Genomic DNA, 11,384 nt, shown 5'->3' on the forward strand with positions numbered 1-11,384 from the left:
GCCCAGGTAGCAGAGATGGTATTAGCCCAGGGAGCTGCTTAGCGGCTTAGAATGCTCCCAGTTCAGCCCATATCATAGTGTTCTGTCTTTTTACTGTAACATTTTACTGTAATTTTTTTACTCTAATATTATTAAAATAAAGAAATGCATACCATGATAACATCTAAACAAATGTTTATAGATGTGGCGTTATAGTTTTAAAAATATCAATAAACAACAAAGCTACCCAGCTTCCCTGGCCGAAATATAATACATATAAACCATGATAAGATCTAGTGAATTAAATTTGATTAAAACAGTTATTGGGCTAAAAATACCAATGATAACAAAGCTGTTTACAGCTTCTCTGCTGCAGCTGGACTGGCAGAAAGATTTGTGCTCTGATTACGAAAGATGCTTCCCTTTGAAATACATTAGTTTAAAAATATCGTGATCTAATTAAAATATCACGATCTAATAGATTACTTTTTGTCATCATAAACTGACGAGAGACTGGGTTGGTATTTTCCCAAAATGTGAAGCTATTACTTTGCAGGATAATGTTGTGTGACGTCTTGTGTTGTGCTCTACAGATGTGATTCCTTGAACAACATTCAACAAATCTCTGCCTGCAGTAACTCCTTCCAGCGGTGGTCCTAAACATTAGCATCATGCCAGCAATGGGAGGTTTGTCTTTGTACTACATACAGACACTTGTAGTCTTACTTCTGTGTCTAGGGCATCATCTGAACCCTTCCCTGGCTTATTCGCTGAAAAACTGCCGCATCAGTTATTCTAACGACGCCTTGGCTGATGTTGTTTTGGATTGCACAAACCATGAACTTGTAACTGTCCCTGATGACATACCCAGAGATGCAAGCATAGTGTATCTCTCGCACAATCAGCTCGAACAGATCAACAGGGACGATTTCCGGGATCTGTCAAAGCTTAGAATTTTGTCACTGAACAACAATCAGATTACTCACGTGGACGATGGATCGTTCATCCATTTGATTGCGTTAACAAGGCTACACATGGCCTATAACAACTTCACCGACCTGACAGGCAACCTCTTTCAGGGTCTGTCCAACCTTACCATGCTTGATCTCTCCGGTAACAACATTCAATCCATTCATACCTCGGCCTTTCAGTCCCTGTCCAGATTAGAAACCATGATTTTTGACTCAAACAAGCTACAACAAGTCGCTGACATTCAGCCTATCCTACAGCTACCACTTATACAGAAACTGAGCATTAAAGACAATCTATTTCCCTCCTTTCAGACCAAAGATCTGCTGCTGAATGAGCCCTCAAGCCTGAAGGTGTTAGATTTTTCTAATGATGTATTTGAAAAGTTCAGCATCACAACAGAGATCTTTCCTCACCTTGAGATGATAGACTTTTCTATGTCTGGCCAAGTTGCCGGCTGGAAATGGGACATACCTGACAAGACTTGTCTCAGGAACATAACTCAGCTGTATTTTAATTCCCCGTGTATTGCTTTCGAAGAGATCCGAAACGTCCTGCAGAGCCTTGACTCACTGATGCATCTGAGACTGAACTATATGGACAAGTGGATCAGCAAAGGTCTCCTAGCTACGGTTTGCAAGATACCGACACTTAAGAAGCTGGATCTGTATTGGAACAACGTCCCCAATGTAAGTGCAAAGCTTGTAGCTTGCTCTCAGCTGAGTGAGCTTGATTTGTCATCTACTTCAATGACTGAACTGTCTAAAGGCTCGATTCGACTGATGAAGCAACTGAGTTCCCTAAATTTAAAGAATAACTTCCTCACAAAGGTGCCGGATGACATTCGGACTCTCTCCTCTCTCGAGATCCTAAATATTGGTATCAATGCTATTTCTGAGTTGAGCTGTGAGGATTTCACAAACACAACACGCCTGAGAGAGCTTCATCTGCACAAAAACTACATTGCCGAACTGGACAGATGCGTCTTTGAAAGTCTTAATGACCTGAAGATTTTAGATATGAGCGACAACCTGCTGTGGACATTCGGAGACGCCTTCAAAATAGGTCTGAAGAAGCTTGAGTTCTTGGATCTAAGCAACAACTTTGTACTTCTTCTTGATAAGGGGGATTTTCAAAGTTTAGGGTCCTTAAAATATTTGGATGTGGTGTCAAAACAGATCGGGACCGTGAAACATAAGGCTTTCGATGGATTGAATAACCTACGTAACCTAAGTGTATCTCTTCCATTCGAATTTGAAAATAAATTCAGAGGTTTACAGCAGTTGGAAAATCTTACAATTTACTTCATTAGTGACAGTTTCAAAGGTCCTCAACCAAACAATTATAAAGCTTTCTTTCATTTAAAATCCATGAAATTTCTCACAGTAATATGCAAGGGTTTTCCCTTTGAGGTACCAGAAATGCTCCAGGCTATGAAACATTTAGAATACTTCACAGCTGAGAATTTCTTCATTTCTGGACCAGATGTGGACACTTTTCTATACAATAGCCAGCTCAAAAGTTTGACAATCAGACAGACGGATCTGTCCGACTTGGATCCTGGACTGTTTCAGCCAATGCCAAACCTGCAGGTCCTTGATTTCTCCAAAACTAAGATCAAGTCTTTGGACTTTCTGTTCCAGGCCAATCTGTCTGCACTCAGATGTTTGAAACTAAGTGACAATGAGATAACCGTGATCAATGAGACGGTCTTCCAATTTCTCCCTGCACTAACATACCTCGATCTAGAAAACAACCCTTTCACCTGTGACTGCTCTAATGCCGGCTTTATCCAATGGGTGAAGAACAGCAACCAAACTCAGGTTGTTAACGCCTACCAATACACATGTTCCTTCCCTTTGTCTAAACAAGGAAACAAGCTTCTGGACTTTGACATCCAGTTCTGTTGGATGGATGTTAGCTTCCTCTGCTTCATTTCCAGCACGTGCCTGGTTGTTCTTACACTCCTCGCATCCTTCATCTACCACTTTCTGAGGTGGCAACTAGCCTATGCCTACCACATTTTCCTGGCCTTCCTATATGACAGCAGGAAGAGAAAGGCGGGAGCTTGTCATCGGTATGACGCCTTCATCTCCTACAATGTTGACGACGAAGCCTGGGTTTACCAAGAGATGCTTCCGGCACTGGAAGGAGAGCAGGGCTGGAGACTCTGTCTGCACCACAGAGACTTCCAACCAGGTACACTTTTACTGTCTGTCTTCCTCTCTTACTGAATTTCTATCCTTTTCTGCTATCTGTCATGAGTTTGTCACACAAAACCAACATTTTAGCAGTTCAGTTCAGTTTTACATATATAGCACATTTAAAAACAACCATAGTTGACCAAATAGATAGTATACACATTCAATACACAATACAAAATAATCAACAGTTGACAAGGGTCAAGGTGTCAAAGGTCAACTTGAATTGAAAGCCAATGCATAGTAATGGGTCTAAAATCAGACAAAGTACCTATTGTAGGTGATTTTAATATCCATGTGGAACGTTGACAGCAATAGCCTTAGTACTGCTTTCAACTCACTACTAGATTCAATTGGTTTCAGTCAGAGTGTGCATTAGGCTATTCAGTGTTTTAACCACACCTTGTGCTGGCATATGGCATCAAAATTGAAGATGTAATAATATTCCCGCAAAATCGTTTATTATCAGACCACTTCTTAATAACTTTCGAATTCTTAATAACCGATTATACAATATTAGATAAAAGCTTCCCACAGGAAGGCCCTAAGAAAGGGCATATCAGACTATTATTCATCACTGATAGAAGAAAATATGAACAACCCAATGTTTCTTCTTAGCACTGTAGCCAGAGCCACAGCTCTACTGAGCCTTCTATTCCAATATCTCTGAGTAGTGATGACTTCATGAGCTTCTTTAATGATACAATAAAAACAATTAGAGATACTATTCATCACCGCTTGCCCTCAACCTCTAATGGTTCACCTTTAAATGACAGACTGCTAGAAAGAACGACTAGACCTGACATATACTTAAACTGCTTTTATCCTATAAACCCTCAACAATTAATGTTAAAGGTCTCTTCAGCAAAGCCATCTACTTGTCTCTTAGACCCCATCCCAACGAGGCTACTTAAAGAAGTGTTACCTGTGGTTTACACTTCGTTACTAGATATGATCAATATGTGTCTATTAACAGGTTATGTACCACAGTCATTTCAAGTAGCTGTGATAAAACCTCTTCTGAAAAAACCCACCCTAGATCCAGAGGTCTTAGGCAACTATAGACCTATATCTAACCTTCCCTTTCTCTCCAAGATCCTTGAGAAGGTAGTTTCCAATCAGTTATGTGATTTTCTACATAGCAATAGCTAATTTGAGGACTTTCAGTCAGGATTTAGAAAGCATCATAGCACAGAGACGGCACTGGTGAAAATTACTAGCGACCTTCTAACTGCTGCAGACAAACGACTTGTTTTCAAACTTGTCTTATTAGATCTTAGTGCTGCATTTGACACTAATGACCATACCATCCTGTTACAGAAATTGGAACATTTAGTTGGCATTAAAGGAATTGCTCTAAGCTGGTTTAAATCCTATTTCTCTGACCGAGCTCAATTGGTTAATGTTAACAATAAATCCTCCAAGTACGTTAAAGTTAGCCATGGCGTTCAACAAGGCTCAGTGCTTGGACCAATTCTATTCTCCTTATATATGCTTCCTCTTGGTAATATTATTAGGAAACACTCAATTAACTTTCACTGTTATGCGGATGACACCCAATTATACTTATCAATCAAGCCAAACGAAACCAGTCAGTTAGCTAAACTTCACTCTGGATGGTATTGCCCTGGCCTCCAGCACTACTGTTAGAAATCCAGGAGTTATTTTCGATCAAGATATATCCTTTAAGAGAATGTAATGGTGACAGTTTTAAACATGTTAACTGAAACGGTCCCATTTTGGTTAGGTTCAGGGACTCAAGTTACTTATTTAAGTTTAGAAAAAGATGGTGGTTTGGGTTAAAATCAGACTTTACTTCACTTCCAGAAGGTTACCATGTGACGCAGAATGTGACATACCTCCATTTGTTCTGTGAAGTTAAAAAACCCTAAATGGGACAGGAACCCTGATATCCTGGGTGAAAGTCCTGGCTTGTAACATGTTAAGAGTGACGGCCTCTGTTAAGTCTTTTAAGTCAGGCGTTCTTTTGTCACAATGTTAAATGTATGACTATGCATCTTATTTATGCGGCGGACTTTGGCTGATTATGCATTGAATTATGCGATCGCATAATCACGTTTTTTCTGGAGGGACTGCTCATTACCACCACTGTGGTGCCCTTGAGCAAGGCCCTTAACATCCAACCACTCTAGTGGAGCTGCTCAGTGTCCAGCAGATCAGACTGTGGTTGAACTGGGCAGCTTTCAGGTATGAATGTGTAACTGTGTGAATGTGACAGGTCGTTGTTACAACTGAGAATTTGTTCTCAATCGACTTACCTGGATAAATAAAGGTTAAAAAAGGGATTTAGTGTGCATTTTATGATTATCAATCCGTTTTAATTTGCTATTTTAATTGCCTGTGAAGCACTTGTGACTCTGTAATAAGTGCTATATAAATAAACTATACTTACTTAAAGCAAGCAGTTATAGTTCCAAAGAGACAACCTGTAGGGGGACCGTCTCCCTACAGGTTGTCTCATTGGAACTATAACTCGCTTAAAATCCAAAATAAAGTGCAAATGTAGCCTTAACAAGTCACCTGCAGACATTGTTTTCAACCAACCCACACAGCTTCAGCTTGCTTTGTAATGTCTGCAACATATTTGAAAAGGTTGGTGACTAAAAAAGTGAAGCTTGTATCTGGTATTTATTCCAAAATAACAATAACTATGCAGTGTTCAACATTACGTTTTTTTTTCACTTGCCCATTCAATTTATACTACATTTATACTACCCCTATGCATAAAAAGATGATACAATGGCGAGCCTTCAACTTCCAAGACACTTGAAACTCTCTTTTGCTAAAGCTGGTAGCACACATCTTCCTATTCTTAGACTTTGAAAAAGACAACCGCCATTCTTGATTGGCTAGTAGCACATTTAAATCAAATCATTCAACAAGCATTCTCCAACAGGGGCAAGGGAATGATAACATAATTTATGGTACAATGATGATCGAAAGGGCAAGTGGCTTGTTATGGCATTATATACACCTTCGACCCAGATTGACTTTTTAAAGTTGATGCTGACTTTGATGGCTAAAGTACCTTATTTAAATCTGAGAAGTACATCTGATACTGGCCACCCACCACAAGCCGCATGAAAACCAAAGGAGCACGTTTGATGAAGCGAGTGTTAGCAAGTGTTTACCAGACATACTGTACAGATAGCCGCCAAAAGAAAAAAACAGATTTGAAACCTCTCAGATCCAAATACTAAAACTATATATATGAACTGTATGTTCTCTGCATTCACAACATCTCTGACCGGAAGAAGATAAGAGGAAGAGGAACAAGGGACATAGACAAACTTAAAAGATTAATCCAAATGTCATTAGATAAAAGAACAAGATAATGCAGTTTCAAACAATTGCCGCCCAATACTGAAAGCGATCTCAATATCAATATTTTTTAAAGTAATGCATCGACCAAACAATGTGTGGAAGAAGTCCTTTACTTTAGGTAAAAGTATCAATAACACACTGTTAACAAGAGTGTTTAAAATTCTACTTCAACAGAACTACTTAAATGTTTTGCTTAGTTTTTTTCATGACCTGAAAAAAACCCTAACCCTATTTTCCATGTTTTTTGTGCATGAGTGACTGATTGTATTAAAATTGGTCCAGTATTGGGCGAGAACGCCGCAACCATCTGTCACTTAGAAGCAAAACATGGGAAGAGAGCAGCCTGGTCTCACAAAATTCTGTGAAATGATCACGAACCGTTAACAGCGCATTACGTGGTGGTGGCACAGAATGTGTGAAAATTCCATGTGGCCACCATGGAAAACAATGCCAATGCATTAGGAGCGACTACATTAGCGAGTATAATGAAAGCCCGAAAATCCACATAGGGAGGTTGGTTGGGGGGCTGGATGGGTCAATCAACGCATGACATTCACCCAGAAGTCCGGGGATCGTGTCCAGTGTGTCACGTTTCCTTAACCCAACCATCCTGTTCATCTTTCACTAAACCCAACCGTCCCGTTGTTGTCCCGTGTAGCCCACCCCCAGTAGCCCACCCACGACCTTTTCCTTAACTTAAGGGCCCATGTTCATTTCACGGAATTCTGTGAGATCAGGTTGGAAAATAGGGTCCAGGTGGATTGGTCAAATGACACAGGACTTTCATCCAGGAGATCGGGGTTCTTGTCCCGCGTGTCACTGAAACATTAATTTTATAACCCCACCCACCATCTTCTCCTAAACCCAACTGTCCCGTTATTGTCATGGAAACGTACCTTTAATAAGCCCACCCACCATCTTTTACTTAAACCTAATTGAGTCCTAGTCCCGACCAAGCGCATGTAGATCTGACGCTAAAGGAGACTTTATGCGTCAATAACAACGTCACAAACACCTGACTGTATTGTGTTGGTGTTTCTGTTGATATTATGTTTCAGCTTAGTTCGGGGAACATCCCTGTTTCCAGTTGACTGCTTTCCAGCTGACTAGTTTTAAAACAGGAACCCTGAGAAAGTGGTCATAAAGATGCAGTTAATGATATCACAGGTGTATGTCTGAACTCTCCACAGGGAAACCGATCATAGAGAACATCACAGACGCCATATACGGCAGCAGGAAGACCATCTGTGTGATCACCCGGCGTTACCTGCAGAGCGAGTGGTGCTCCAGAGAGATCCAGATGGCCAGGTGGGGGCGCTCACATCCGTCAGAACCTCCTGTTCTATAGAGGCGAAGTCGTCCCTTCCTTTGGACCACTATGAGACATTAATTTAGTAAAAACATGTCCGTTGGTGGACGGGGAGAGACAAATCCTTTTTCGATATTGTTTGAATTGAGCCTTGAATTACACATATAATGTCCGTCACGTTAAAAAAATATTTAGCAAGTTAAGAAAGTCTCAGTTTGTGGTAAAACTGTTGGAGTATCAGACTGTGAAAATGAGTGAATAGACAAACAGAATAAAAAATACCCAGCCTCTCCCCATTCACTACTTTACATATTCTTTCCCAAACAGTTTGGTGCCACTGGAAATATTTCACCTTTTTTTTCATTGTTTTTTACTCTTTTCTGACATTTATTTGTTTTTTTTAACTTGTTTTTTAAACTTTTTCCTACCTTTTTAGATTTGTTTTCAATATATTTGATCATGTTTTTGCTTTTGAATTTCAGAAACTACATGAGTTTTGTGTGCATAAATCTTAATGTGTAAAGTAACTAGTAAGTAAAGCTGTCAGGTGACTGTAATTGAGTAAAAAGTACAATATTTCTCTCTTAAATGTAGCGGAGTAGTAGAAAGTGGCATGGAAAGAAAAACCTCAAGTAAAGTACAAGTACCTCAACATTTTTATTGACGTACAGTACTGTAGTAAATATACTTAGTTACATTCTAATGCTGTGTGTGGCGTTGCAGCTTCCGTCTGTTCGACGAGCAGAAGGATGTGTTGGTCCTGCTGTTTCTGGAGGAGATCCCGGCCCACCAGCTGTCTCCTTACTACCGCATGAGGAAGCTGTTGAAGAAACGCACCTACCTGAGCTGGCCCCAGGCTGGCCAACACAAGGGAGTCTTCTGGCAGAATGTAGGGAGAGCTCTGGAGACGGGGGACGCTCCCAACGAGACTGATGAACTGCTCCCTGGACCGGCAGGACACTGAGAAACATCAGTTGGAAAAAAGCTACACAAAAGCTGGAAAAGGGTTAAGGTTAGGGGGTATGGGGTTAGGGCAAGGGACGAAGATGGATGGATGGTATGGGGTTAGGGTGTTAAGGTTAGGGTTAGAGGGGTTACGGTTAGGGTGTTAGGGACTGAGCAATTCATCTCAATGGTTTCCCTTGCTTCGTCCGATGACTGGGCGGTTGAACTGGGAAGCCAAATGCAGTAAAACGGTCCAATGGATTCACTTGAAGGTGCGCTAAGCGATGTTGGGTGATATATCTCTTCTGGAGAGATTACAAAATAAATAATTAAAATAAGTAAAAATATATATGAAATTATGAAAATAAATGCCCCACCGTCGCATTATAAAAATATCTTTCCCAATGTTAAAGGCACACTATTCAAGATTTGCACCTTAATATAACAGCTTCAAAGTAATTTCAATGGTAAATGAACACGTAGTAGGACGAATAATCCCGATAGCAAAGCAGGGGGGGACGCCGCTGGCAAAACCAGCAACCAGCCGTGGTGCCTCGCCAAATCTCGCGAGAATCACGACTCGCCTTACGGCCCGACGTCACATACATGAAAAACATATAAGAAGCAGCCTCTATGGAAGACACTAGCACACATTTCAGAAGTGAATCATGGCAGAGTCAACGAAGAAAACAAAGAAAGCGCGGTCGAAAGAATTAAGAAAAATCTGACCGCCTGACGAACCGGACAAGAGTCCCACTCGGTCAGTCTTTCACTCGTTGGCGACAGCTAAAAAACAGAAAAGGTAATGTTATATCCAAGTACTCCACATTGATTCTAGGGGTGGCTGTTTGACAAAAATGGAAACTGCATACTATGCTTTTAATGAAATATTAGTTATCATAATCAACTAATAGGGGTTAAGTTTAGGGGTTAGGTTAGGTTCAGGGGTTAGTATTAGGGTCTCTCTTCCCTCCTCTCTCCCCTCCATCCCTCTCCTCTAACAAAGAGGAGCTCAACTCTCTCCTTCTCTCTCCCTCCTTTAGACAAAGGGGTTCAACTCTTTATTTTTCATTAAGGGTTATTCGCACCTCGACCAATACTGTATCTATGTACAAATACTCATAAAACGACACCACTTTATATATCATTGCTTGTGATTTTTGTTAGCAATACACTTGGCAGCAGCTAAAGTTAACCTACTGCTGGCTTACAGCTTGCTTAAAAACTGGTACAAATCTTAAAAGCTAAACATTCTAAAGTGTGGCTTTTATTAATTGAATTTTCGTAATATTGTGATCCTTTGTTGCTTTATTAATGTGCAGCACTTTGTCTAAACTCTGTTGATTTTGAATGTGCTTTACAAATAAAGTTGGATTGGATTGGCTGTGTATTTTTATTGTTTTTTAAAGCCATTTTATAACAGAGAACACACAATAGAAACAAAACAACAATGATTTGACAGAACCAGATATTAACCTGTCAACTATACAGTATGTTTCGTAGTCATTATGTTGTCTTTTACAGCACTGAAATGTGCATGTCCAATGCTGTCGTGGGTCGAACTTGGCCCACGGGCCTCAAATTGGGCGGCCTTGATCTGAATACTGGTTTTCTAAAGGTGAAATTATTAAGTTCACATTTGTGCCAACATTCGGGAGTGGAGCCAGATGTTATAAACATTCGGGGGCAGAGCCCACACCAGGGGGGGATCCGCGGGTATGCTCCATTTACAGCAGCTAAATCAACTATTCTTATTCTGTTTATAAAGGTCCCATGACATGGTGCTCTTTGGATGCTATTATATAGACCTTAGTGGTCCCGTAATACTGTATCTGAAGTCTCTTTCCCGATATTCAGCCTTGGTGCAGAATTACAGCCACTAGAGCCAGTCCCACAATGAGCTTTCCTTAGAATGTGCCATTTCTGTGTCTGTAGCTTTAAATGCTATTGAGGAGGAGAGGTGGAGGGTTGGGGTGGGGTCATGACCAACTGCCACTTTTCTCCTTTGAAAGCTATGATGTCTCTCTCTCATGGGTGGGTCAAATTCTATGGGCGGGAAAAGCAGAGAAAGGGGAGGTAACCTTGCTCCTTATGACATCATAAGGACCAAGATTCCAGATCAGCCCATCTGACCTTACTTTTTCTCACAAGCAGAGCAGGATACGCAGGTCTCGGTTTACACCTATTGCCATTTCTAGCCACTGGGCAACCATAGGTAGGCTGGGGGAACGCATATTAATGTTAAAAAACCTCATGAAGTGAAATTTTCATGCCATGGGACGGTTAAGTTCAATAACATAGGTAGGTTTGCTGTGCTGATTTGCCATTCCAGTCAGAAATAAAGGGGAAATGACACAACATTGAAGTTATTTTTTAAACCCTCAAAGATTTGGGGCTAGAGGCCCTGAAGCTCCGCCTGTTCTTCTTCACATTGTTAGTTGTTTCTTGTTTGTTCTATTATTTTTCTGTCAGTTGTCATTCGATTTATGGAAATCACTCATATAGAAAAAGGGAAGTGAGCTGACTGATAAGATGTGACCGTTATATCTTCCACTGCTGTCGTGGAAACATCAGAACTGAAAAACAAAGACGCCCTGTTCAGACGGCAGAGACGCGGAGATCTAAAGACGTACTGT

The 11,384-nt window shown here is 40.7% G+C and overlaps 1 protein-coding gene across 1 annotated transcript; it reads left to right on the plus strand.

Annotated features, from left to right (window-relative positions):
• The first annotated feature begins 578 nt into the window (after positions 1–578).
• On the plus strand, positions 579–8,855 carry LOC114567820 (toll-like receptor 13). The gene is made up of 3 exons (XM_028596946.1): positions 579–3,147; positions 7,685–7,802; positions 8,527–8,855. Exons 1-3 carry the CDS (start codon positions 651–653, stop codon positions 8,765–8,767), a joined length of 2,856 nt encoding a protein of 951 aa, XP_028452747.1. The 5' UTR covers positions 579–650; the 3' UTR covers positions 8,768–8,855.
• Positions 8,856–11,384: the final 2,529 nt, after the last annotated feature.

The sequence above is a fragment of the Perca flavescens genome, chromosome 14 (assembly GCF_004354835.1).
Source record: "Perca flavescens isolate YP-PL-M2 chromosome 14, PFLA_1.0, whole genome shotgun sequence".
Classification (NCBI taxonomy): domain Eukaryota; kingdom Metazoa; phylum Chordata; class Actinopteri; order Perciformes; family Percidae; genus Perca; species Perca flavescens.

Excerpts from the sequence above, each read along its gene's own strand:
- LOC114567820 (XM_028596946.1), top strand. The coding sequence starts at position 651 with ATGCCAGCAATGGGAGGTTTGTCTTTGTACTACATACAGACACTTGTA. Across the intron at positions 3,148-7,684 it reads CCACAGAGACTTCCAACCAG|GGAAACCGATCATAGAGAAC; the intron begins GTACACTTTTAC and ends AACTCTCCACAG. Across the intron at positions 7,803-8,526 it reads AGAGAGATCCAGATGGCCAG|CTTCCGTCTGTTCGACGAGC; the intron begins GTGGGGGCGCTC and ends GTGGCGTTGCAG.